Genomic DNA, 26,667 nt, shown 5'->3' with positions numbered 1-26,667 from the left:
TCCAGTCTGGAGGGGGCTGCCTTGGGGGGGGGGGGGGTGTAAGGGGTGAGGGCGGCTGGTGGGTGTTGTCCAGTCTGGAGGGGGTGGCCTGGGGGGAGAGGTTGTCACAGGTGAGGGCGGCTGATGGGTGTTGTCCAGTCTGGATGGTGCTGCCTTGTGGCTTGTCACAGGTGAGGGGGGGGTTTGGAGGTGTTGTCCAGTCTGGAGGGGGCTGTCTGGTGGGGTGTCACAAATGAGGGAGGCTGGGGGTGTCGTCCAGTCTGGAGGGGGTTGCCTGAGGAGGGGTCACATGTGAGGGCGCTGGGGGTGGTGTGCAGGCTGGATGGGGCTGCCTGGGGGGTGTCACAGGTGAGGGGGGCTTGGGAGGTGGTGTCCAGTCTGGAGGGGGCTGCCTGGGGTCGTGTGACAGGTGAAGGGGGCTGGGGAGTGGTGTCTGGGCTCGAGTGTTTGATGTGCAGTATGGGGTTATGCAGTGCGAATGGGTGGCAAGGTTGTATGGGGTGCACTCAGGGGTATAACCTCCACTTACGAGGGGGTGCCTGTCTTATCGCTGGGGTGCGGCCTGGCATTGTGAGGGAGGGCCCGCGTTTTCGCTGGTGTGCAGCCTGGGCTTGCGAGGTGAGACATGCGATTTTGCTGGTGTGCAGCCTGGGCTTGCGAGGTGAGGCGTGCCTTCTCACAGGAGTACTGGATGGTGGGCCAGGGGTGGCGTGGAGGCTTGTGCTGTGTTTGTCCTTTTGCTTGCTTTTTGGTGTGCTTGGGGGCGTTTTGTGGGCATTCCTCGCGCAGCTTGTTTTTACTCGCGTGACGGCTAGTAATGCATCTTTAAATCCATGAATACGCGTGGCGTGCAATATTTTTTTCTGTGCCACGGCCTGCGCAGGGTCTGTCTCGGGGCACGGACGTTGCGCCATTTCTGCACCCCATTCCATGAATCAGGCCCATAGTCTTCTGGCTGTAGATTGTGCCACTTTTTTCAGATGTACGGTTTATGTTCTTGGGTTCCCCCTTTTTCTTCATTGTGATGTTTGGAGGTTCTACCGTTTATGCCTTACTGTGTTCAATGGAATTTTCTGATGCTCTGAACATTTTTTTTTTAGGTGTTAATACTAAGGAGAGTTTGTGCTTTTTAAAATATTACAAACAAAGGTGGAATTAATACCTATGTTGCTGTATATTCTTGGAATCGCTGGACTGTGGGGAGTTTCTATTCTGTTAGTTTGTTGCTCAGTAAAGGGCTTGTTGCTGTGATCTTTATACAAACAGCAATTCATAGGTTTGTATTGCTACCAACAGATCAGCCTAGTTCTTCATCCTCCCTAGGCTGATGAACTGAATGTCTTTAATTATTTTCCATTGCATAGTTGATTCTCGTCACCCCTTTAAAGCAAAGAGGATTAGTGTTTGGCACCCCTGGATAACAAATGCACAATTAGAAACACCTTTTGATGTTTTTATATTGTGTAACTGTAATAATCTTTCAGAGAGAAGGCCAGCATGGTTATCCCTGAAGAGCGTGAAGGCAGAGACGATACTAACCTAGACCTGAGGAGAGAGCCTTCTTCAGCAAATGTAACGGCTGACACAAGAAAAGCAGGTGAGTGCTGCCCGTTAATTTTTTATTTCACAGGAACCAAATTAAGAGTTAACTAAAGTATTGTTGCATGGTTGTGTATATTATTCCTTTTCTGACAGAAGGTTTCACAGGTCAGTGTGTTCAGTAGTTTTGTGATCTGCGGTTCTCTCTCTTAAAAACACGCCCACTGCTTTGTGAAATCTCATAATTGACCTAATGCAATCTCAAAAATATTTAGTAGGCTTTCATTATATTTTAAATAGATATTTACTTTTCTGATGCTTGTTAATCTGCTTAGAATCGCATGCTGTGCATATGGTCCGACATCCAGTGGTAACCGTGTAGTATTGCATCTTGTCATTCGAGGCCAGAAAGGGGATGTCGGCATAGGCGTGTCTGTAACACTGTCGCTATTGTGACATATAGTGTACCCAAAATCCCTCACGCGCGGAGGTCCCTCGGATTGTTTTTTTTTCCGCCCAGATAACTGGTCGCCCTATAGCGGAGCTCTTCATAAGACATTTGACCTCATTACGGGTCGGGCGGTCCGGAAAGAACAGTGGCGGTAAACCCGCCACCACTGTTAATTCCGGATCGCCCAATCCCTAGTCCTGCAGGCGGGAGGTCTGACCTGGTGGGTTTAACACCGCCCGCCTGCAGGCAGACGTGGAAACACCAGCACCATCACGAGAAGGTGCCGGTGTTTCCACTTCCCCGTTCCCAATGGGAATAGGGATTTACCGAATTCCGCCTCCGGGATTCCCGGGACACCAGGGTCGTAATGCCCTGGTAATTACGGGAGTCACGGAGGCGGAATGGTAATACGAGTCAGGGAGTAACCGAGCCGGAAAAACCAGCTGGTTGCCGCCGAACTCGTAATGAAGCCCATTATTTATGTTTATAACGACTTTGACAGTTATTTCCCCATAAGTCACTTCAATGGCGAATCATGCAACTTCGGCAAAGACTGCGGGAAGTTTCTACGGCGGTGGATTTCGGCACCTACGATCTCCGGTGGTTGAGCCATCCATGTGGCCGGGCCCTCTGGCCAGCCTACACAGTAGGGAGAGTGGAGTCGGGGTGGCCAGATCTTTCGTTATGTCTCTCCTCTTTCCCCCTCTTTGCCCTCTAGATCTGGTCATCTTTGTCAATACCTTTCGCTATGGAAAGGACACCATTTAGGTTCTGCCTTAAGTGTAGGGTCAGGTAACCGTGGAAAGACGAAAGACTAGCACAGTACGTGTAAATCTTGTCTACCCCTAGATCACAACAAGAAGCAGTGTGCGGTCTGTAAGCGCCTTAGGCCTAAGACCCTTAATGAGCGCCGTGTAAAGCGGTGGGCGGCGTACGGTATGTTGCGGGCTGAACCCTCTTCCCCCACCGCCACACCCGCCGAAGTGGCGGAGGCACTGATGATGACCAGACATCCGTGTCGGATGTCATCGACTTTAAGGCGGACTCTACTAGGTCTGCCACGCCCGTTCCAAACCCTTCTAGGCCTGACGTAAGTCTCGCTTTGGGGACAGCACCCGGCGACAAGGGCGTACAGAAACCACACAGTAAGCACACAACCCCATCACCGATTTCGAAAAAGGTGAAAGCACCAACAGGACCGCCGATAATTTAGACGGAATCCTTTGATCTGGTAGATCAGCAGCCTTCCCTGCATCCGCAGCAGCATCTTGCCTCTAAATCGGGTTTGGACGCCGAAGCGCGATCATCCGACGCTCCGGCACCCCCTAAGGCCCTGGTAGGCCCGAAACCTACTCCTAGGCCTCCTAGCCGTTCCACAGCCAAGAAATCTACTGCTAGGCCCTCTGGCGCCACGGTAGGTGATAAATCTTCTGCTGACCCGTTGGCTCACGCTGATTCAGTGGAGATTGAGGAAAGTCTTGCGAGGATTACTTCGGCGATTGGGCTGACGTCTATAAAACGGTTGAAACACATGGTGCGTGCCGCAGACAGTTCTAAAGACACGCCATGGCACCCCAGTACTCGCAAAACCTACGGGGACATCCAGGAGCCTCTGTCCAACGCCCTTGGGGACAAATTTGGACGCCAACGAGAGGAAGGCAACGTTTTTCCTTCTTTTGCCCCTGCTGGTTCGTCTAAGTGGACCAGGGAAAAGTTTGAAGGGTGCATGGACCGCCTAGAAAGGATTGCCTCGCGTTCAGAGCATCCATCCCCTAAGAGAGCTTGTGAAGACCCTCTTTTGTGTCAGCTTCACGTTTCCCTGAACATCTTGACTCTCAAGACACTTCGGCTTCTGTCCCCCATGAAGATATGGTCCAGATGGACACTTACCAAGATATCTATGACGAGGAAGAAGACCTTTTCTTCCTACAAGACTACCCTGATTATCAGGAGGATGCCATGGGCAGCGTGGAGGAGACCCAGCAAGTGGAGACAGAGCCATCTGCACTCCCTACGCAAGATCAGGACACTGATGTCCTATGCCTGGATTCCCCTCCTTCCACTCTGGCCCGCCAGCCTCGCCTGTGGACAGTCAAATGGCTTTCAATGCCATCTTAAGAAAGGCAGCACAGCACTTTAAGATCACCACCCAGGAGGCGGTACCCGAACAAGATTATGTGGAGGACATTCTCAAAGAGAAACCCTGTTAAAAGAAGGTTGGCCCCCTCCCTGGTCACACCAGCACAGACCCCGGGCAGTGAATCCAAGAGTGGAAAAACTATTTCGGCCATCTCATACTGACCCTCAGTATATTAAAGGCCACGCCATCCCCAACTCCTTGGTAGTCACTACCACCTGGAAACGGGCAGTGGTACCCCTTGCTACAGGGGAAGCACCTCCGGATAAGGAATCTAAAAGATTGTACGCCTTAGGTAAACGTGTTACCTTGGCAGCTGCATTCACCACACGCATAGCAAATAACACAACGTTGCTTGCCAGTTATGCAGACGCACAATGGAACCTTGTACAAAAAGGTCTCCAGGAGGTTCCTGAACCCGCTAGGTCCAGACTACTCACCATTGTGGCTGAGGGCAGGCAAGTAAATCATAATATAATTAAAAACACTCGGGACACTGCAGAGATGGCAGGCAGGTCCCTGGCCCAGGGAACACTAGCGGCACGCTTGGCTCTTCAACTCGGGGTTCAAGCCTGAAACACAGGCTGCCCTTATTAACAAACCCATAGAAGAGACCAATCTCTTCGGTAAAGCGGCCGATGAAGCTGTGGAGACGGCCAAAAAGAGCAAAAGACTCTTCAGTCCTTACAACAAATAACACAAAAACCTTCCCCCCCGAGAGGGGAGGCGGTTCTCGTCAGTCCTTTCGAAGCCAATCCCATTCAGGTCAAAATAACTACAATACGGGAAACGAACTCTGGACAAGCATCCGGAAGCCCCGCCAACTACCCACCTAGGGGACAACGATGCAGCAAAGGCAGAGGCCCCGACCCCAGAGGAGCGCAGCCTCTGGTCAGAAATGACCAACGGATCCAGGTCCCCTCACATGTCACCCCGGTTGGGGGCGCTTATCTTTCCTTACAGCATGGGAGGGGATAACTTCAAATCAGTGGATCATAAAGACGGTCGCCCATGGGTACTGCGTGGAAATCGCCCGACCACCACAGTCCAGACCGCCACGTTCACGACGCCTCTCGCCTTACCATCTGCAGATCCTGAATCAAGAGGTGGAAGCGCTTCTGGGAAAGGACGCCATAGAAGCCGTCCCTATTCTTCAGGTAAACAAGGGTATTTATTCAGTGTACTTTCTTTTACACAAAAAGGACCTCACCATGCGCCCTGTTCTAGACTTGCACCCAGCGAACAAATTTATAAAACCTCGAAAGTTTCATATAACGCTACAGGAAGTGATCCCACTGTTGAAACGGGGGGACCACATGGCAACACTGGACATGAAAGATGCATACTTTCATATTTCAATGTTGCCAGTGCACAGGAAATATCTAAGGTTCATGATAGAGGACAGACACTACCAATTCAAGGTGCTCCCCTTCGGCATTGCCTCGGCGCCAAGGGTGTTTAGAAAGGTCCTGGCAGTAGTGGCAGCACACCTGCGCAGACTATCCGTCCCGGTTTACCCTTACCCTTACCTAGATGACTGGCTCGTATCAGGGGACTCTTACGACACATGCTTTCTCAACACCTAGAAGACTGTAGACCTTCTGTTTAGTCTTGGATTCAAAAAGGACATATGATTTAGACCCATCTTGAACTTAAGTAACTTGAACAAGTTCCTCAGGACGGAGTAGTTCAAGATGGTTAGTTACCCTTTCTCAAATCCTTCAGGCTCTCCAACTCCAAGACTGGATGGTGTTATTGTACCTTCAGGATGCTTACTTTCATGTGCCTATCCATCGCAAGCACAGAAAGTACCTGAGGTTCGCTGCTGGCGGTTCTCATTATCAGTTCAGAGTTCTGTCATTCAAGCTGACCTCCGCCCAAGGGATTTCACCAAGTTAATGGAGGTGGTGGCAGCGAGTCTAAAGAGAGGGGGATTCACGTCTACCCCTACCTGGATGATTCGCTGATCAGGGCACGTTCACCCGAGCAAGACTGGTAACATTTCAGTGTAACCTGCCACTCACAGTCTGTGCTTCTCCCTCAATTACAAGAAGTCCCACATGATACCATCTCAAAGACTCCAATTTATTGGAGCAGTCCTGGATGCTTCCTCAGGGAAAGCCTCACCACCCGAGGTGAGGGCTCAACACATTCTGCAGATGGTCTCCAGCCCAGCGTCTTCTGGCCTTTGGTTTTTAAGGTTGCTCGGTCTCTCACCATCCTGCATTTTCCTGGTGCCAGAGGCTCGCCTGAGAAGAAGATCCCTCCAATGGGCTCAATGGTCCCAATTCTCAGCCAGAATGTCAGTCCACCTTCAAGTTCCGAGCAGAGTAGCACAGGACCTGCTGTGGTGGGCTTGCAAGGGCAATATTCTGAAGGAAGAATCTTTTTGGTAGCCATGGCCAGAAATAACAATAGTGACGGATGCCTCACTCGCGGGTTGGCAAGCCCACTCAAATGATCTGACAATCTGCGGTCGTTGGTCTCCATCGGAGTCCAAACTACACATCAACCCTTTTGGAGCTAAGGGCAATTAGACTATCGCTGAAGGCCTTTCTGCCCTCTCTATGGGGAAGGAATGTCCTAATAATGATGGACAAAACAGTGGCCATGTACTTCCTAAACAAGAGAGGTATAGGGTCACTACCACTGTGCAGAGAAGCAATGCCGTTGTGGTTTGGGGCAATTCAAGAAGAAATCTCTATCAACAGTTCACCTAGCCGGAGAGGAGAACACAGCAAGGGACGCTCTGAGCAGGCAAAGCACAGTGTCCCATGTGTGGGAACCAGCTCAGAAAGTCCTTCAAGAGATCTTCACCCTTTGTAGAACCCCTCAAGTGGATCTGTTTGTGACCGGTGTCAACCGGAAGGGCAAACTGTTTTGCTCCAGGGAATTTCCTTCAAGAGGAGCTTTAGGGGTCGCGTGCGTAATGGACTGGGAGTTTCTACTCCTGTACGCGCTTCCTCCAGTCACCGTCATTCTTCAAGCTATCAGGATGTTGAGAAGTTTCGGTAAATCCATGATCCTAGTTGCTGCGGATTGGGCCAGGAGGATGTGGTACTCAGACCTTCTGGACATGTCCATCTGCCCTCCAATACGTCTTACACAAAGAAGACATTCGAGGGGATTGGGTCCTCCGTCGTATTACATATCTTTAACAGTAATCACCACAGCTGTGCTGCTTCGGAAAATTTTTCTGCGTCCTGCATCGATGCGCCATCCCCGAGGACCTCCTCCGACGGCCGACATCACCCGATGTGATAAGTAGGACGCACGACGCCCGTAGCCTCAGTTCAGTTTTTTCCGCGAACGTGTTCGCTTCGTGAATCTCGGAACGCCTCGACTCTTTGGAGTTTCTGTTGTATTCGTCTCGGTTCTTTGAACCTGTTCGGTTTTTGTGAAAAAGCCTGCTCGTGACAATGTCTACCCCGTCTTCAACCCCGCGTCCGGGCTTCAAGAAATGCGGGGACTGTGGGTCCAAGATGTCGGTAACGGACTCGCACAACGCCTGCCTCTGGTGCCTCAGGGAGGCCCACGACACGGACGACTGTGTCGACTGCCAGTCGCTCATGGCCAAGGCCTTGCGGGAGCGTAAGAAGAAGTTGTCGGTAGGGTGTCTAAGCCCTGGAAGTCAAGGTCTGTGGGGCTTTCGACGGATGATTCGAGAGGGGACTCTCCGCGTCATCGTCAGAGGTCCAGTGGGTCTCCTTCCAGGAGTCGGTCTCGCCACTCCTCTGCTTCTTCGAGGCATTCCCAGAAGCACCGGCATCGGTCGCCTTCCCCGTCCTCTTCCGAGGACTCTGCCCGTCGGCGGGTCACTTATCCCACCATGCAAGCGACACGGGAGGAATGGGCTTCCTTCGGGAAGAAGTTAGCGATTCTCGAATCGCAGGGCATCGGTCCGTCCGCGCCTTCGAGTGGGGTCGGTCGTGACCGGTCGAGAGACACCGCTCGCACGCCTTCGGGCTCGGGTGGTCGGCACGGTTCGCGGGAGAGGTCCCGCTCGGATAAGGGTAACCATTCTCGCCATGTCCGTTCCAGGTCCCGGTCATCGACGCGCTGAAGACCGCGTGACCCTGTGCCATCTTCGAGGAAGACGTAGACGTCTGTGGTACCGAGGTAGTCGACGACCTCTCTCTCGAGGCTCTGCCTCTGAGGGGGTCGTCGACGCTGTCGGCACCTAGGTCGTCGAAGGACACGCTCTGAGCTCTGGCTTCGAGGCCTGTGTCGACGCCGCCGATGCTGCGGCTAATGCCGATTCACTCGACGCCGACTCGTTCGGCGCCCTCCACGCCTTTCGAGGCGGTGGTGTCAGAGGGGCCCCGCGCCACGGGGGTAGCCCCTAGAAAATCTCTGGCTAAGGTCAGGCATAGCTTTGGTCCCCAGGTGTCTTCCTCTCACCGCCTGGAGTACATTTCAGAGGGTGATGTGGGCTCTGATGAGGGCTTGGTTCCGATTATGGTGCCAGATGAGCTTCTCTCGGGCCATAGCCAATTTGATGACCTGAGGCAGTCACTGCATGATGTCAGTGGACTGGACACCTCTCCGGACGTGGAGTTTTGTAGGCCTGAGCCTGGCACTTATGCGGATTCTTCGTACCGGCGCCTTATGTCTCGGGTCACTGAGTACTTGGGATGGTCGGCTCCCCCAGGGGAGTTTGTTCAGGATGATCTCACGGACATCCTCGATCTTGGTCCCCCCACTGACCTGGTACTGCCGTTTCATATGGCTCTGCAGAGAAGGGTGGCGGCGGCTTGGACTGTTCCGGAGAGTCTCCCGGCAGTGGGCAAGTCTTTGTCGCGAAAATACCGTCCAGCGAGTAGCAACCCCTGCTACTTGTCAAGGCACCCCACTCCAGAGAGTTTGGTGGTGCAGGCGGCTACGGCCCCGGCAAAGCAGGCGTCGTATCCTACCATCCCTCCGGATAGGGACGACAAACGTTTTGATGGCTGGGTGAAGAAAGTGTTTTCTTCAGGGGGTATGGCACTTCAGGTGGCCAACTCTGTATGTGCCTTGTCTCGTTTCACACACACTCTGTGGAACTGTTGCATTAGCGACTGAACATATTCCTGAAGGGGACGAACGGGATGGTTTCCTTGCTATGGTTCAGGATGGCAAGGATGCCATGTGTGAGGCCGTTCAGTCGGGTTTGGACATGGCAGATTGTGTCAGCCGGTCCATGGTGGCGAGCACCATAATACGCAGGTTTGCGTGGTTGCGGAAGTCGGGGTTCGCTCCTGATGTGCAGTCCCGGCTCCTCAACAAGCCCTTTGACGGTGAACATCTTTTTGGCAGCAAGGCTGATGAGAGCCTTGAGAGGTTGCAGACCTCAAAAGCTGCAGCCAAGTCGTTGGGCGCTGCAGTTCGACAACCTCCGCCTTTTCGTCCTAGGGGACAACAATGGAGGGCAGGTTCCTTTCGCTATTACTCGTCCTTCAGTAAAGCGAGACGAGCTGTCAGTCAAAGAGGCCACCGTAGGAGTGCCAGAGGTGGAAAACAGGGTACTCGAAGTGCCAAGGCCGCTCGGGCAGTTGCCTCTTTGCCCTCAGGCAACGCCGCAGCCACTACCACTCAGTCATGAGGCCATGTCCCATGGTTCGGTGGTTGGGGGAAGGCTGGCGCAGCATCTTGTAGAGTGGCGTGCCATTACTTCAGATGTGTGGGTTCTGGAGATCATAACCCACGGCTACTGTCTTCCTTTTCAGCAGTGGCCTCATGACAATCCACCTGGGAACTTCTCTTTGAAGAGTCCGGATCCGCTCCTTGCGCAGGAAATTCAACCCCTCCTGGAGAAGGGTGCCATAGAACTGGTGCCTGTAGCGGAGAGGAACAAGGGATGGTATTCCCCTTATTTTTTGATTTTGAAGAAAGACTGGGGATTGAGACCCATCGTGGACTTGCACGGTTTGAACAAACTCCTCAGGAAGGACAAGTTCAAGATAGTTACTCTCTCTCAAGTCCTCCAGGCCCTTCAACTTCAGGACTGGTTGGTGTCTCTTGACCTCAAGGACGCTTACTTCCATGTGCCGATTCATCCCAAGCACAAGTACCACCTGAGGTTCGCGGTTGGCGACTCGCACTTTCAGTTTCGGGTCCTGCCGTTCGGATTGACCTCCGCCGCAAGGGTTTTCACCAAGCTCATGGTGGTGGTGGCAGCGCATCTCAGGAAAGGGGGGATTCACGTCTACCCCTACCTGGACGATTGGTTAATCAGGGGGTGCTCTCCCGAGCAAGTCCTGGATCATCTGTCCGTCACCTGCCACTCCCTTCACAAGCTGGGCTTCTCCCTCAATTTAAAGAAGTCCCATTTGATGCCAACACAGCGGCTCCAGTACATCGGAGCAGTGCTCGACACGTCCCTGGGGCTGTTTTCCTCCTCAGGTGAGGGCTCTTCACATTCAGCAGATGGTGAACAAGTTTCAACTTGCCCAGACGCTCCCGGCGTTCGAGTTCTTGAGGTTGCTCGGTGTCATGGCATCCTGTATTCTTCTGGTGCCAGAGGCTCGTCTGCGGATGAGATCTTTGCAGTGGGCAATCAAGATGCAGTGGTTGCAATCTTCCGGCAGGATGTCGGACCCTGTTCAGGTGCCGCCTTCGGTCGCCCAGGACCTTCTGTGGTGGGCCGTCAACCCCAATCTAATGAAGGGGTCGCCGTTTTGTCTTCCCTGGTCGGAGTTGACGATCGTGACGGACGCATCCCTCACGGGATGGGGAGCTCATGCCAACGAGTTGACAGTCAGCGGTCGTTATTTCTGTAGGAGCTGAGGGCTGTCAGGCTAGCCCTGAAGGCTTTTCTGCCGACTGTGCAAGGAAAGAGTGTCCTGATCCTAACGGACAACACGGTGGCCATGCACTACCTCAACAAAAAGGGGGGGGGCAGGGTCACTTCCTCTGTGCAGGGAGGCGATGCAGCTCGAGTTTTGGGCCATCCAGCAGGAAGTTTCGATCTCGGCTGTTCACCTGGCCAGAGACGACAACGAGATGGTGGATGCTCTGAGCAGGCAGAGCACGATCTCTCACGAGTGGGAGCTGGCTCAGGAGATTCTCCTGGAGATCTTCGCCCTTTGGGGGACCCCTCAAGTGGATCTCTTCGCCTCTAGTGTCAACCGTAATTGCGAAAGGTTCTGCTCGCGGGAATTTCCTCCAAAAGGAGCCTTAGGATACGCGTTCGTGGTGGAGTGGTCATTCACACTGCTGTACGCGTTTCCTCCAGTCCCCGTCATCCCGCAAGTACTACGGAGGTTCGGTTCCCGAATGATCCTCATTGCTCCGGCGTGGGTCCGGAGGACGTGGTACCCGGACCTTCTCGACTTGTCCATCTGCCCTCCACGTCGTCTTCCCTACCGAGACAATCTGCTCTCACGGGGGCGGGGGGTCAGGTTCTCCATCCAGAGGTCAGATCCCTCAACCTTCACGCTTGGCTTCTGAAAGGTTGAGGTATAAGGATTGGGACCTCCCTGAAGACGTGTTGGAGGTGTTGCTCTCGGCCAGGCGGCCAGGCGGCCGGCAACCAAGTCTCTGTATCGTTGCTGTTGGCGTAAATTCTGCGACTGGTGCAGAGTTAAGAATGTGGATCCTTTTGAGTGTGAAATTCCCATGGTTCTGTCTTTTTTGCTTTCCTTGGCCCACAGGGGCTTGCAAGTGGGTACCATTAAAGGTTACCTGGCGGCGCTGTCCATATTTAAGCACTCGTCTGAAGAATGTTCCTATTTTAAGATTCCTTTAATTTCTCAGTTTTTGAAAGGGCTCACTAATGTGTTCCCTCCGTCACCTTTTCTGGTGCCCGGTTGGGATTTGAACATTGTTAAGTTTCATATGGGTGCTCCGTTTGAGCCTTTGCATTCTTGCCCTTTGAGACTGTTAACTCTTAAAACTGTGTTTTTGGTTGCGGTTACTTCCGCTCGCAGAGTGAGTGAGTTACAGGCACTTTCAGTTAAGCCACCCTTCACTGTGTTTCATAAGGACAAGGTTGTCCTTCGAGGTCGTCCTTCCTTTCTTCCGAAGGTGGTTTCGGAATTTCATTTGGGCCAGAAGGTTGTTCTTTCGGCATTCTATCCTCCTCCGCATCCTGGTAAGGAAGAGGAGAGGCTCCATAGGCTTGATCCTAGGAGAGCGTTGAGCTTTTATATTTCACATATGTCCCGGGTCAGAGTGGACAATCGGCTCTTCATTGGTTACGCTGGAAAGCTTTTGGGACAAGCTGTGAGGAAACCGACTTTGTCTCGGATTATTTTGGCTATCTCCGAGTGTTACCGCTTGGCGGGTAAGGACCCACCGGCTGGCTTGCGGGCCCATTCTACCAGGGGTATGGCTGCATCTACTGCCCTACAGAGGAGTGTTCCTATTCGTAATTTCTGTGATGCAGCCACACCTGGGCTTCAGTACATACTTTTGTACGTCACTATTCCCTCGATTCCATCCGAGGACAGGATCTGGCCTTTGGCAAGGCAGTCCTTTATTCCACAATTTGATTGGGCATGCTAAATTTGGTTTCTAAATTCTTTTCCCAACTCTTTGCTTTGGTACTGCTTTGGGAGTCTGTCAAAGATATGGAATAGGTCGGAGGACCCAATCCCCTCGAAGAACAAGTTACTCTTACCTGGTAACGGTCTTTCGATGGGATGGTCCAACGACGCATTCCATATCGCTCCCTCCCTACCTTCCCCGCTGCAGAATTTCTTATGCGATTGCAGCTTACGTTTCCACAAGGTCTTGTGTGTCTGACTGGCAGAAGACTGGTGTCACACGTTCTGGGGGAAAAAACTACAACTGAGGCTACGGGCGTCGTGCGTCCTACTTATAACATCTGGTGACGTTGGCCATCGGAGGAGGTCCTCGAGGGCGGCGTACCCGTTGATGCGGTTACCAGTCAAATGGTCGAAAACATTTGGTCGACAGACAATTTGGTCGACACCATTTGGTCGAATGCCAAATGGTCGAATTTTTTTTTTTTTTTTTTACCCATTTTTTGGTTTTTTTTGGGGGGCTCACCCCCCCCCCCCCAACCCCCTTTTTTTCTTTTTTCTTTTTTTTCCCCACACGAAAACCCACAAAACACATATATATATATATAAAAAAAAAAAATCGACCATTTGGCATTCGACCAAATGGTGTGGACCAAATTGCAGTCAACCAAATTGCAGTCGACCAGTTGACTGGACACCGCATCAACGTCATCGACACAGACGCTGAAAAATTTTCCGAAGCAGCACGGCTGTGGTGATTACTGTCAAAGATATGGAATACGTCGTCGGACCATCCCATTGAAAGAACGTTACCAGGTAAGAGAGTAACTTGTTCTTCTCTCGTGAGAGGAGGGCCAAGTTCTCCATCCACAGGTCAAGACTCTCAACCTTCATGCATGGTTTCTGAGAGGTTGAGATGCAGGGATTGGGAAATCCCGGGTGACGTAATGGAGATCTTGCTTTTGGCCAGAAGGCCAGCAACAAAATCTTTGTACCGCTGCCGTTGGAACAAGTTCATCAGTTGGTGCAATGATAAGAATGTGGACCCTTTTTCTTTGTGACACACCTATGGTGCTTCCTTTTTTATTACATCTGGCAAATCTGAGGCTCTAGATTGGAACAATTAAAGGTTTCCTGGCGGTGCTGTCTATTTTCAAGCACTCTCCAGAAGCGGATTCATATTTTAAAATCCCTCTGATTGTTCAATTCCTAAAGGGTCTTACTAACGTATTCCTACCAGTTCCTTTCCAAGCCCCTATATGGGTTCTTAACCGGGTGTTAACATTTCTAACACACATCCCCTTTGAGCCAGTACATTTCATGCCCATTAAGACTGTTAACTTTGAAAACAGTTTTGCTAATAGCAATGACGTTAGCCCGTAGGGTAAGCGAGTTGCAGTCACTTTTTCCTGTAAACCTCCACATACTTTTTTTCTATAAAGACAAGGTTATTCTCAGGGTAAAACCTTCTTTTCTACCGAAGGTAGTCTGCGACTTTCACTTGTCGCAAAAGATCATTTTGCCATCTTTCTACCCACCTTCTCATTGTGAAAAGGAGGAGGAAATATTACATAGGCTGCACCCAAAAAGGGCGCTCGGCTTTTATATATCGATAATGGCAAAATTGTGTCAAAATTGACCAATTATTCATTGGCTATACAGGCCCTAAATTGGGTTTAGCTGTGACAAAACAGACCCTAGCCAGATGGATCATCCTGGCTATTGGGGAATGTTTCAGGTTAGTGGGCAAAGAGCCCCCGGAAGGCTTGAGAGCACATTCCACAAGGGGCATGGCAACCTCTGCTGCTCTTCAGAGAGGTGTTCCAGTCAGACATTTGTGCAGCGGCCACTTGGTCATCTTTTCACACATATGTGAAACTTTACTGCCTGGATTCATCTTCCAGTCAAGAAGGACAATTTGGAAAATCGGTCGTTCATTCAATCCATGATAACAGTTGAGACAAAATATAATGTGTACTCCCACCACCAAATTATTACTGCTTTGCGAGTCTATCATAAGATGAGGAATACTTGAGTGGACACAATGCATTCTAAGAACCAGTTATTTACCCCCTGCTACCGTTCTTTTGATTGGCTGTTCCTCTCACTTCATCGCCCCTCCCAGCCAACCCCGCCGTAGAAATTACTTGTCTTTACACTTTACGCTTTCTTGGAGCCTACGGTCTCTGGTACGCCTGATAATTCTTCTACAGGAGGGGGAAAACAGAACTGAAGCCAACGGGTGCTGCATACGTTATTTATACTGATGACGTCAACAGTCGAACAGAGGCCCTCGAGGGACATCGACTCGACGAGATGGCAGACAGCGCCCCCTGTCGAAAGTTTTTCCAAAGGAGCTAAGCTGGAAGGATAATTATCGTAAGATGAGGAATATGCGGGAGGAACATCCAAAAGAAAGAACGTTACCAGGAGTAAGTAACTTGTTCTTCTATGGTTCTCTCGAATTCCATTTTTAGATTTGCTGGTATCCACTTCTCCAAAAACACAATTGGGTCTGTTCTTTCCACTTTTTCTGGAAACCCAAAGAAGCAGATGTTGCATTGTCATCTTCTGTCTTCCAACTCATTGTTGGTGGTGCGCAACATACCCATTTGAGCCTATAGGAGGAAGACTGTCCGCCACCACCTCCACTCTCCCCACTCTCTCCTCCACTTCTACCAGCCTGTCTGTGAACTCGTTAATTTCTGCCTTAAAACTGAGGACCTCTCAATGTGTCTCCTTTGTTCTTGCATCCATATTTGCCACCGTCTCGTTGAATTTCGCAAACTGCTGCAGTATAAGGTCCAGTTTCAGAGCCTCCGACGACCCACCTGTCTCTTCCATTGATTGGTTTGCCATTGTGCTTAAGTGATTAACTCAGTGCCCGAGTTCCTTTACTCTTGATGTCACTGTTGCATTCTTAGTGTCTCCTTTCCCCTCCTTCCGTCCTACCGCTCCTTCCTGTCCTGTGAATTAATGGAAGAGATCCCCTCTGCGCCTGACTTTGACTCAAAAACTGTATGCCAATCCTCCTTGAATGTGTCCAGCGTTGAGAGCACAAAAAGTTCAACTTCATTAGGCTGTGACCTTGTCAAACCCTCACCGCTGAAAAATTCCCTCTGCCTCATCGCATTTATTATGGCTAAGGTGAACTTTCCATGTGCAGCTGCATCCTGGTAATAGGTAACAGTAGTGGAGAGGAAACATTTTCTTCTTGCGCCAATGCAGAATCACTTTTGAACATTAAGGGCCACACACGTTTTTGTTAGAGATTTCAGGTGCAGGAATGACATTTGCCAAGCGTCAGGCAGTCCCCTTTCCTTTTCCATTGTTGCTCGGTGTGCATTGACCCTGCCTCCAGTCGTCATGCTGCCTTAACTTGTGCTGCCAATCCAGCGCTCGAGCCTCTTGCTGGCCACACGGAAGTGTGCTGGGCTTATTGAACCACTGATGACCGTGCGTCTCTCACTTGTCCTGCTCTGTCCGCTCTCCCTCAACACTCTGATGCCGCACTGCTCTCTCCCGACTCGCACAGCTGCTGCTCTGCAGCCGCAGCTTCCTGCTGTTTGCTGGGTGTCCCTGGAGCCGGGGTCTGCTCCTCCGCTCATGACTGCCAGAATCCACGCCTCAGCCTCTCCAGACTGCAGGTAGGATCTACCTAATAGCCATCTGCCATTTTCTCCATACTTCCTTTTGGTCAGTTGGGAGTGGGTCACTGGCAGTTGATATAGTCCCCGCTCTCCAGCATTGCTTGAGGCCTCTCCATTCCGTGCCGCCGTTACTCTACCATAATTTCCAGCACTTTAATTAGGCAGATGCTCCTCGCACACGCTCATATTTCGGGAGGGATTCAGAGGGGAGTGAGAGGGTCAAGCCGGAGCAGCCATTTCCATGGACAGTTGGCCATTTTCATGGACAGTTGGCCAACAAACATCTGGGTTTTAACCGTTGTGTTTTGGAGAGTGTAGACATTGAAAGTTATTATTATTGGCTGTCCTTACCTACGATAATACTTTTTGCCCTGATAGAAACATTGTAGAAGTTAGCAGCCATGCTAAAACTTCATCCTGTCCTGTTCCGAGTATTAACAGTAACATTGATAGTGCTACTACCAGATGACATCTGATTCAAAACCTATTTGAACATCCTCTGTTCCCCTTCCTCTGCACTCCGGCGATCAATACCTCCATACTTGCTAAGAGAAGCAGTAAATCCCAACAAACTGTGCATGCACCAATAACCAAAATTAGCAGGACAGTACAGATTAATTGGCTTCTTGACAGTGTTTTATCCAAAACCTTTTATCAGCAAGTGGTGCATGAATATATAACAGATGGCCTACCCCAAGCAAGGTGAGCTGTGCTACAAATGCTGTAATGTTCTAGTCGTAGGTTGACCTCAGATGATGTAGCTAATTAAAACAATTTAGGCTTTCTTTTTACCTTTACCGTAACAACCAGATAGCATTTAGGGTCCTGTCCTAAATTATTTAGATGACCATTATGAGATGTGAAGCCCAATGAAAGAAAGGACCTGATATTGTAATACAAGGAATGGTATACTTTTTCACTATATAAGGAATAATTCTTTGTGCAGAACCTTCTCTACCTAGTCATACCATGGCCTCCCTTAAACTCCTAGATCAAATAAAAAGAATGTAAAAATGTCGAATTTGTTTCCCTTTTCTATTTGGGGGGGGGGGTTGTGGGATGTTTTTCCCCACTAGTCCAGGCCCTACAACATTCCTGTGTGCTGCTTGCATCAGGAACATCAGAATGGCCGCCAGAAAGCATGCTGCTCGCTAAAAATCACCCAAAAGTGCGCAGTAAAAATCCAAAAAATAGGCCGCCATCCACTTTTGCCTATCTCAGTGGTAACACAGGAGACCACTGCCAAAACCCATCATTTGGCTGCCCACAAAGCACGGCTGATTGCAAAAGAAACAGAGCTGTGTGAAAAACCGTTTTTCTTGGTTGTCAAATTTGCAAAAATCATGGCTCACAAACCACCCAAAAGACCCAACCTCCTTGTTGGGTGTTAAACATCATTCTACTTCAAGAATCCGCATAAATACAATGTCCACAGAAGTACACTTATCAGAAGAAAATCCACATTGAAGATTGCTTGTTGGAAAATTATGTTGAAAATGGGTGCAATACCGTTACTCACCTCTGTCAGAAGCTGGCGATATCTAAAACCTGTCATGTTTAAAAGTTGGTAACATAAAAGGCCCCGAGGGGAGATAGGGTTGGGCTCGATTCAGAAAGCATACTGAGCCACAGGCATAACATGTAAACAAAAAAGTTTGTACCCTTCCTAGTGGACAAAGCTCAAGGCTATGGTGCTTTACTGGTACAGGATTATGGTCCTGTCCATAAATTAGTGTGTAGGTTGGTCCGTAAAGTGGTAGATCCAAACCTGAGGTCAAAGGTATATTAACCTCTCACTGAGCTAAAACAAACCAGAGAATAGCAAACAAGAGTTTTATTTGCTAATCATACAGGCAGATATTCAGTACATAAAACTTGAAACAAAGTGTTGAAAAAATGCAACATACATAAACAAAAGGTAAAGACAACGTATGATACCATCAATATAACTCAAAAAAAGGAGAGAAGTGCAGTATTTACAACAAAGTGAACAAAAAATGCTGTATTAACAATATACAGATCAATCTTGGACAAAGGTTATTTTCATTCTTACATCGTAGTGTACCAGTTCATGGGGACACACAGGTCCTTTGTGAATAAATCCCAAGGTCAAAAAGTAAAAGGCGAGGAAGGCTATATCATCGCCCAATTTCATAAGGGTGTCCTTATTAATGGAAAGTTTCTTAGTCAGATAATACTTTACAACAATATGTGTTTCCAGGGTCCTATGGAGAATAAGATATCTTGATAGCCAACGTGGCAGAGACTGAGTGAACAGGGTCTGATTCAAATGGGAACAATTGCATGTGGCTATTCCCGGATTGACACGTTTCGGCGGAAATGCAGTAAGGTAGCATCCGCCTTCATCAGGGCTCCGTAGGGGCGACCCTGCAATGTGTAGAGAGCTGCAGTGAGTAATTTAAAAGAATGCCAATAATCATTTGGCATAGATGACAATATGTATGTTCTCTCAAGCACCGAAGCAGCAGCTTACCTGCCGGTGCTGTGATCCCCAAGACTCTGTCTTCAATCACCAAAGGGCAAAGGGCTGGGAAATGAAGGTACTGAAATGGGTCCTGCTGAAAAGTAAGCGGGCCCAAGGCAGTAGTCGTAGTGTACAGCGTAATTCTGCGCAGGGGACAAAAATGAAGGTTGTAAAAATATACTGAGGGGTGTTATATGGACCTCGCTATGGGCTACAGTGGCTTGCGGGTAAACACCAATGCAGGGTAGAACAGATACATGAAATAGGTACCTGTAGGGTGGCAAGTGAAAGTTCACTGGGTGGTTGATGAGCTGGGATGGAAGCGTTGAAATTCTTCATCAGCATCTGGCGTGATTACTGGAATTAGTCCTAGGGAAAACCCGGGACAGAGAAAGAGAAGACCAGCCCAGAGTGAGGTGGGGAACCAAGGCTAACTAATAAATGAATATTTGGTGTGTATGCTTCATGCGCTGTCCAAGTTTAAGACATTATAGCACGGTGCGGGATAATATTGCTGTCACGTGCACAAATAATGACTACCAGCAGACGCTTGTTGCGTTTGATTCATGGTGTACAAAAAAGTAAGTGGAGCACTACCTGACAATGAATCACACCCCCAACGATATTCTGTGGTGGGTGGTGGAAAAAGTGAAAGGCGGAGCGGACATCCAATATAGTCTTCTTAAAAAAGAATCCAGATGGATCCACCGCCTGGACACATATCACCACGGTCTGAATGAGATTTTCCAGCCCTGCATTTAAGTGAAAATATTCATGAGTAACCTGTTGTATGCCACCTCACTATGTACCTTGCCTGGCATCACAATACACCACCCTCATACATCCATGGATAATTCGCAGCACTATATGCGCATCTTTGCCCCCCACAGGCCCCTTCAGCGCCCGTGGACTTGTATGTGAGTATTACTCACACAACACGCTTGGGGGCATTGGCACATCGCACATGAGGTCTCCGGCCCACGTGCCATGTGACCACCAAGTCTGTCCTTTAGCCCCACTCCTCTTTGTGCTGGGACACACTATCCACAAATCATATTCCCCCCCCCCCCTTTTACCTGATTCAGCCCTGAGGGTTGAGTGCAGCGACAGCAGCCACGCGCCGTCGCCAGTTCCCATAGTTACCACCATAACAACAAACGGGAACACGCGCCTCCACCCCTGCCCGACACTGCTTCCGTGTTGCAGGGGATTGACCAGCGTCACGGAGCTTCGGGCCCCGCGCACGCGCGGTTGCCATGGACGCCGTTTTCTTCTACTACGGCACCCAGCGCTCGCGCCTTCGTTTGCAACGCGCACTCGCGGCCTTCACTCATCACTGATCCACTGGCGAAGCGCTCTGCAGGAAGAACCCATCTCTAGAACTCTTCTCTAGAACCAGACTTCAGAACGCTGAAGCAGAGGCCTAACCCAAAAGCTGAACCCTTTTCAGCAGGCCTTTAAAATCTGGCAACCTGATTTAACCCCTAAACCTCCACGAGGCCTAACCCATTCAACAGCCTGTCTGAGCTGTTTGCTGCTTCTGGCCAGCAACCTTTGCTAGAACCCAAGATCCAGATCAGTCCAGCAGAGCTGTAACCCAGAACCCGTCAGATCCAGTCCAAGAGGCCGTGCAGACCAGAGTGCCTTGCTGAGAGCAAAACCAAGAACCTGAGACCTGTCTGGTAGCTAGTGAATCCCAGCCAAACCCTTGACCAGATCTTTGACAGGCCCATTCCATTCCAAAGCCATAGTTGTAAGTATTTAGTATAGAACTGCCCAAAGTCATCTCTTAGTTTAAAGTAATCCATCCAACCCATTCCAGCATATCCAGACTGCATTGTAGAATCTCTTTTGTCCATTCTGAATCCTTGTCTCATCCATCTAATCCTGTGATAATTGTTAGTGTAAGCCAACCTGTTTGCAATTCAAAGCGCAATTTCATTTGAAATCTTCACTCCTTTTGAGAAAAATCTACCTTTACTAAAACCTCTGTCTTCTGAACCGTACGTGCTAGGAAATTTAAATGCCATTTTGAAGCTAACATCCTCAGCTTTCAAACGAACCCAAAACGACATTCCAATTCCTTAGTTTTTCCATAATCGCGTTTCTCACATGCGGAAAAGTTGCTGCAAATTTGCATTTGGCTGAATTTCTCCCCATGTAAAAAAACAGCTATTTCTTGCTTTCAACTTCTGAATTTCGTTTTCCATCTGCTAATCATTCTACAATCATTGTTAGTGTCTACCTGAACCAATCCAAAGCCACTCTGACTAGTTCTGAATTCAATGTAGTGAATTAATATCATTTTAACATTTTTCCCATTCAATTCAACCACATTTAAAAGCAATTGACCTGTTTAAAATCATTACTGTTTTCTGTAAGCTTGCTGGGGGTGGGGGGGAATCGAGATTGGAACTGAAATTGCTGATTGTTATTCCTGATACCTCATTCCATCTCTTCATATTGCATATTGGGGGGAGTGAGTAGTGACAGAGGGAAAGAGTGATTACATTGTCTTTGGTTGAATTCATATCAAGTTTATTTCTGTGTTGCATTCTTTCATATCACTGCATTTCATTCAACCCACACAGTTATTCTCTGCTACATTAATCTTCCTATTCCTACTCCTAATTGATTAAAGAGGTTGTTGATATTGTAATATTACCCATTGCTGATCATTTTTTATATCCATAAGTGTGATATTCAGATATTATTCATATTCATAAAAGTGTAATCTATATATTGTTCAATTCTTCAAATACATCTTTTAATTTGCAAAACAAACCTATTTCTTGGTTCAGTGAGACCGGGGGGATTCAAAGAGAGGGGCGTTATATAAGGGTACATCACCCAGAATGAAAAGAACTTTTACATAAAAATATATAAATAAGGGTTTCCATTGGGCATCGCATACTAGGCATTGACTTAGTTGGAGTGCTGGATTGAAATCACTTACAGGTTCACCCCTCCCAGCCCCCTGTTTCCCTAGCTTTACCTCACCTTTACCTCACCTTTACCTAGCTTTACCTCACCCCACCCCAAATCCCCCACCCTTTTTTCTATCTTTTACCCCACCCCCCCATATATATCTTTTAACAAACAATGTGACATTTTTTCATGATTTAGTTTTCGTTATTAAAGTGTTTCGTTATTTATATTTTGTGATAATCACTGTATACCCATTGGACAAGGTCAGCTCTAGGTATCCTCCAAACGTAACATCCATTTTTCAGGATTTTAAGAATACAATGTCAATAAGAAGATATGTTATGTTAGGGGCAGGAGCCCCCACCAACCTCTGGCAGGACCACGAGGCTGCAGACTGCAGCATACTCCGTTCGCTTCACCAAGGCTGAGAACAGCTGATTCCAGCCATCGCCATCTCTGCTGACCGTGTGGGCCATCACTACAACCACTGCATCAATTTTACCTTATTACAGGCCGTACCTGCATCTGTCTGGACTCTGCAGCACCTAGCACCGAGATCAGCTGGTCTGCATATCCAGATACAGAAACAAAATGCCGGGCGCTGCTCGGCATCAGAGCGAGGCTTGGAGGCCTCGCTGTTGCTAAGCAACGCGCCATAATATTTACAACCTACTTCCGCCGGCAGGCGGAAAGCCAGCGGCCGACGAAGGCCGAATAAGGCCATCCTGTTTGCCCCTGTTTGCGCATGGAGGCGCCTGCGAGGTCTTCATGCTAAACGTGTTGCCACGTGAACGCCTAGAACTATTAACTATTAGGTAAGCTATCCTGCCTTAACATTGCGCAACCTGTTAAAGACATGTGCATAGATAACCCGGCCATGCTACTATGCTTCTACAGCCTCTGTCCATTTGGGCACACTGCCCAGTTCCACATGACATGCTGCACCCTATGACTCACCAGTAAGTGACCAATGACCCTATGCGTCTGCACAACCATCCCAGTATTTTAACTCATCATGATAGCACATTGCTGCATGTACGAGCATCAACACCTTAGGCATATCACTGTGCATGCCATTGACCTCACATTTCATCATCACTACCTCACAATGTCACCCTGACCTATGTACTTGCATTGGATTTTGGTCAATGCTGCCTCACTTTTGAACTATGTTGTGCCCTATGGTCGCCAGCAGACCACATTTGAACTGTATTGTGCCTTATGGTCGCCTTCAGACCACATTTGAACTGTGTTGTGCCTCATGGTCGCCTTCAGACTACATTTGAACTGTGTTGTGCCCTATGGTCGCTTTCAGACCACATTTGAACTGTGTTGTGCCTTATGGTCGCCTTCAGACCACATTTGAACTGTGTTGTGCCTTATGGTCGCCTTCAGACCACATTTGAACTGTGTTGTGCCCTTTGGTCGCTCACAGACCATACTCGAATTGTGTTGTGCCTTATAGTCGCTCATCTGCAATCCGACCAGTACCTCTTAAAGAGCGTAGCCACACTGATACCCCCAGTACCCCAGGAAGCCTTTCAACCCACTCTGAACCTATCCACTCCTGCCACCTTAAGCCAGGTCCAGCCTACCTGACTGTATCCTCCTCCACACACAGCCCCGCCCAGCATACAATCATGCCCACAGCGTCCTGCAAGCCTACCGCTGCCACCACCACGCTGCTCTTTCTCCTCGCAACACTCACTGCTCTCAAACTCTATACTCCCATCCATCCCCTCATACCCACACCACTTCCCTTCCACAAACTTCTCGCTACCCCGGACACCACACTAACCATGCCACATCGCACACCCTGTGTCGTAATTAGGCATAGACTAGAAAGACTTAGAGCTCGCACACAGATCACAGAACTTAGCACACAACCCCTCCTCACAGAACACAGAAACTATCGACTGAGTTCCCGTACCACCTCCAAACGCTGCCTCCGCATGGAACACCCACTCTCCCACAGCCCACCACCCACTCACCTCGCCTCATCCCACAATACCACATCACATAACATATCAGATACGACCACGACGCGCACGTCCACAAACAAACCAAACACACCTCACATCAAATGTGCCCTCCTCAATGTCCGATCTCTCCCAGCTCATGCACCTGATATTCATGACCTCATAACCAACAATAACATTGACCTACTAGCCATCACTGAAACATGGTTACATGAAGCATCAGGCCCCGCTGTTGCATTGGCACTACCACCCGGCTTCACCATACTCAGACAAGATAGGCCAGATCGAATAGGAGGCGGAGTAGCCCTCATCTACAAGGAGAAACTCCAGCTCCGAATTGTCAGTCACCCCTCGACCAACAGCTCTGACCTTTTATCAGCCAAACTCGCAGTGTCACCCAACTGCACCATCAACATTCAACTACTATACCGCCCCCCAGGCAATACCCCAGACTCCCAGGATAACATCATTCACATCCTCAGCAATAATATCAAAAGCTCCACCAAAACCCTTCTATTAGGAGACCTCAATCTCGGGTTCAACGACACTAAGGACAAACATGCAGCCACTCTCACCAAGGAACTCAATGACTTGAGCTTCACCCAAAAAGTAGTAAGCCCTACTCACACCAAAGGCTGCATTCTTGACTGGATTGTAGACCATAATTGCCTTTCCACTATCACCTCGAACTTCTCACTGCCCTGGACTGACCACAACTGCATTGAGTTCTTCATTCCTACAACCAAACACCACAAAACTCTGACCCCTGCTAGCACTGCACAAGTCAGAAGCTCTAAAAAAACTCAGAGGAGAACCTGCGCCCATACCTCAATACCCCCGAGTTAGCTCCCCCATTCGCTAATGACCCAAATATCCTAGCAGACATCTACAAAGACGTCATCACCAAAGCTATCAATGAAATAGCACCACTCGAATGGAAAAAGAGAAGAAATCCCTACACACCAACTCATGGTTTACTGAGGCACTGCACTCCATGCGATCCCACAAAGGAGCAGCACTAAAAAACTGGCAATCTGACCCCCCCACCAATACAAGACAGCTATCAACGATGCCAAAGCCAACGCTTTCAACACTCGCATCTCCAATGCCAAATCACACTCCAAAGAGATCTTTGCCATTTTTAATGAGCTCATCTTCCCCCCCCAATACACCGGACGAAATTATCAAAGATGAAGCTTGGTGTACCAGCATTCAAGTTGCCATGCTACACAAAATTGACCTTCTCCAAAAGAAAATCAAAGACCACTGCAAAACCCTTCCTCATCAGACAGGAACTAAACCTACCAACACCCCACCCACCTCGTCCAAGCCCACCATACCTGACTTCTCTTTCAGAAACGTCACTGAATCAGAAGTTATCAACCTACTAAAAAATCTCAAACCCTCCCCCTGTAAAGACGATATTTGCCCACCAAAACTAGTCAAAGACTGCGCAGACTGCTTTGCGCCGCTCTTCACAGCTTTCATCAATGCGTCCTTTAAGACAGGCATCATCCCAGCTAACCTCAAAGAGGCCTGGGTCCGGCCTCTCCTTAAAAAACCTACTCTCGACCCCTTACAACCAAACAACTACAGACCTATAACCACGGTGCCATTTCTGCTGAAATTACTGGACAAAGCTGCACACTGCCAAATCCAACACTTTCTGGAAACACACTCCATCCTCGGGACTAGGCAATCGGGCTTCCGGAAAGGACATGGCACTGAAACAGCTCTGGTAGATCTCAAGAATCAGATCACTCAAATCATGGACAAAGGCAAGCCCGCTCTTTTGCTCCTTTTAGATCTCTCAGCCGCTTTTGATCTGGTTGAACACCAGACTCTCACCGCACACCTCACACGCTCAGCCAACTTCTCTAAAGAAGCAGCCCTCTGGATCACCTCCTTCCTAGAGGGAAGAGCCATGAAAGTCTTCTCGGACATCGCCAACGCCACTCCCACGACAATCCACTGCGGGGTCCCTCAAGGATCATGCACTGCACCCACACTCTATAACCTGTTCACCAAGCCCCTCTTTGACAAACTTGACTCATACGGTATCACATACACAAACTACGCGGACGACACACAAGTACTTCTACCCCTTTCAGGATCATACAACGAAGACGCCAAGGCACTCCACACAATCTACTCCGTCATCAAGGCATGGATGGCAGTTAATGGCCTCTGCCTCAATGGAGACAAGACGGAAATCATGATATTAGGTCAACAGAACATCCTAGACAAACTTGACAAACTGTACGCTAACTTCGCCATTGACAACTCCATCATCCCCGTATCCACAGCTGTAAAGACCCTGGGAGTATACCTTGACTCGTCACTATCGATGACCAGACAAGTCAGCGCAATCACTTCCGCATCTGCACATACCACCAAACTCATAAACGCCATCAAGCCCTACCTCTCTAAACCCAATTGCCTCTCTATAGCGAGGGCAACCATTGGAGCCAAACTGGACTATTGCAACGCACTCCTAGCAGGCACATCAGCCAAAAACCTAAACAGACTTCAAGTCACTCAGAACAATGCTCTCCGGGCCGCTCTTAGTATCCCAAGAAGAGAGCATATCACCCAGGCCAGGGTCTCAGCCCAATGGCTCCCGGTCAAAGAGCGGATCACTCTCAAAATCCTCAACCTCACTCACAAATGCCTGTCTCTCTCTGCCCCGTCCTATCTATCAGAAACCATCTTCAAACCATCCTCCTCCCGTCCCACTAGATCGCATTACTCCAATCTAATCTGCATCCCACGCATCAAAAAAGCCAAAGCCGGAGGCCTAAGCTTCCCCTACATTGCAGCCAATACCTGGAACGCTCTTCCTGCTGACATTACAGCGGAAAACTCACTCCCTATTTTTCGCAGGAAACTAAAAGCCTCCTTCCTAGTATAATAAATAAGAAACTCTCAGGAATCCATGTAAATATACTGCATTGCTAATGTATTCATGTCCACTGTAAATACTGTACTTGTATGTATTACTGTATCCTATGTAACTAAGATATTGTCTGTAAC

At 49.2% G+C, this 26,667-nt stretch overlaps 1 protein-coding gene across 2 annotated transcripts in view; it reads left to right on the top strand.

Annotated features, from left to right (window-relative positions):
- ERCC4 (ERCC excision repair 4, endonuclease catalytic subunit) overlaps nucleotides 1–26,667 on the top strand; it is a 469,013-nt gene that overhangs the window by 390,204 nt on the left and 52,142 nt on the right. For both annotated transcript variants that reach the window (XM_069647829.1, XM_069647830.1), the window contains exon 10: nucleotides 1,485–1,597. In XM_069647829.1, the coding sequence (XP_069503930.1) occupies nucleotides 1,485–1,597 (113 nt within the window). The remainder of the gene's footprint in view (nucleotides 1–1,484; nucleotides 1,598–26,667) is intronic.

Source organism: Ambystoma mexicanum, chromosome 2q (genome assembly GCF_040938575.1).
Source record: "Ambystoma mexicanum isolate Mex_15411 chromosome 2q, UKY_AmexF1_1, whole genome shotgun sequence".
NCBI lineage: Eukaryota > Metazoa > Chordata > Amphibia > Caudata > Ambystomatidae > Ambystoma > Ambystoma mexicanum.
This window is presented reverse-complemented; position numbering and strand designations above follow the sequence as displayed.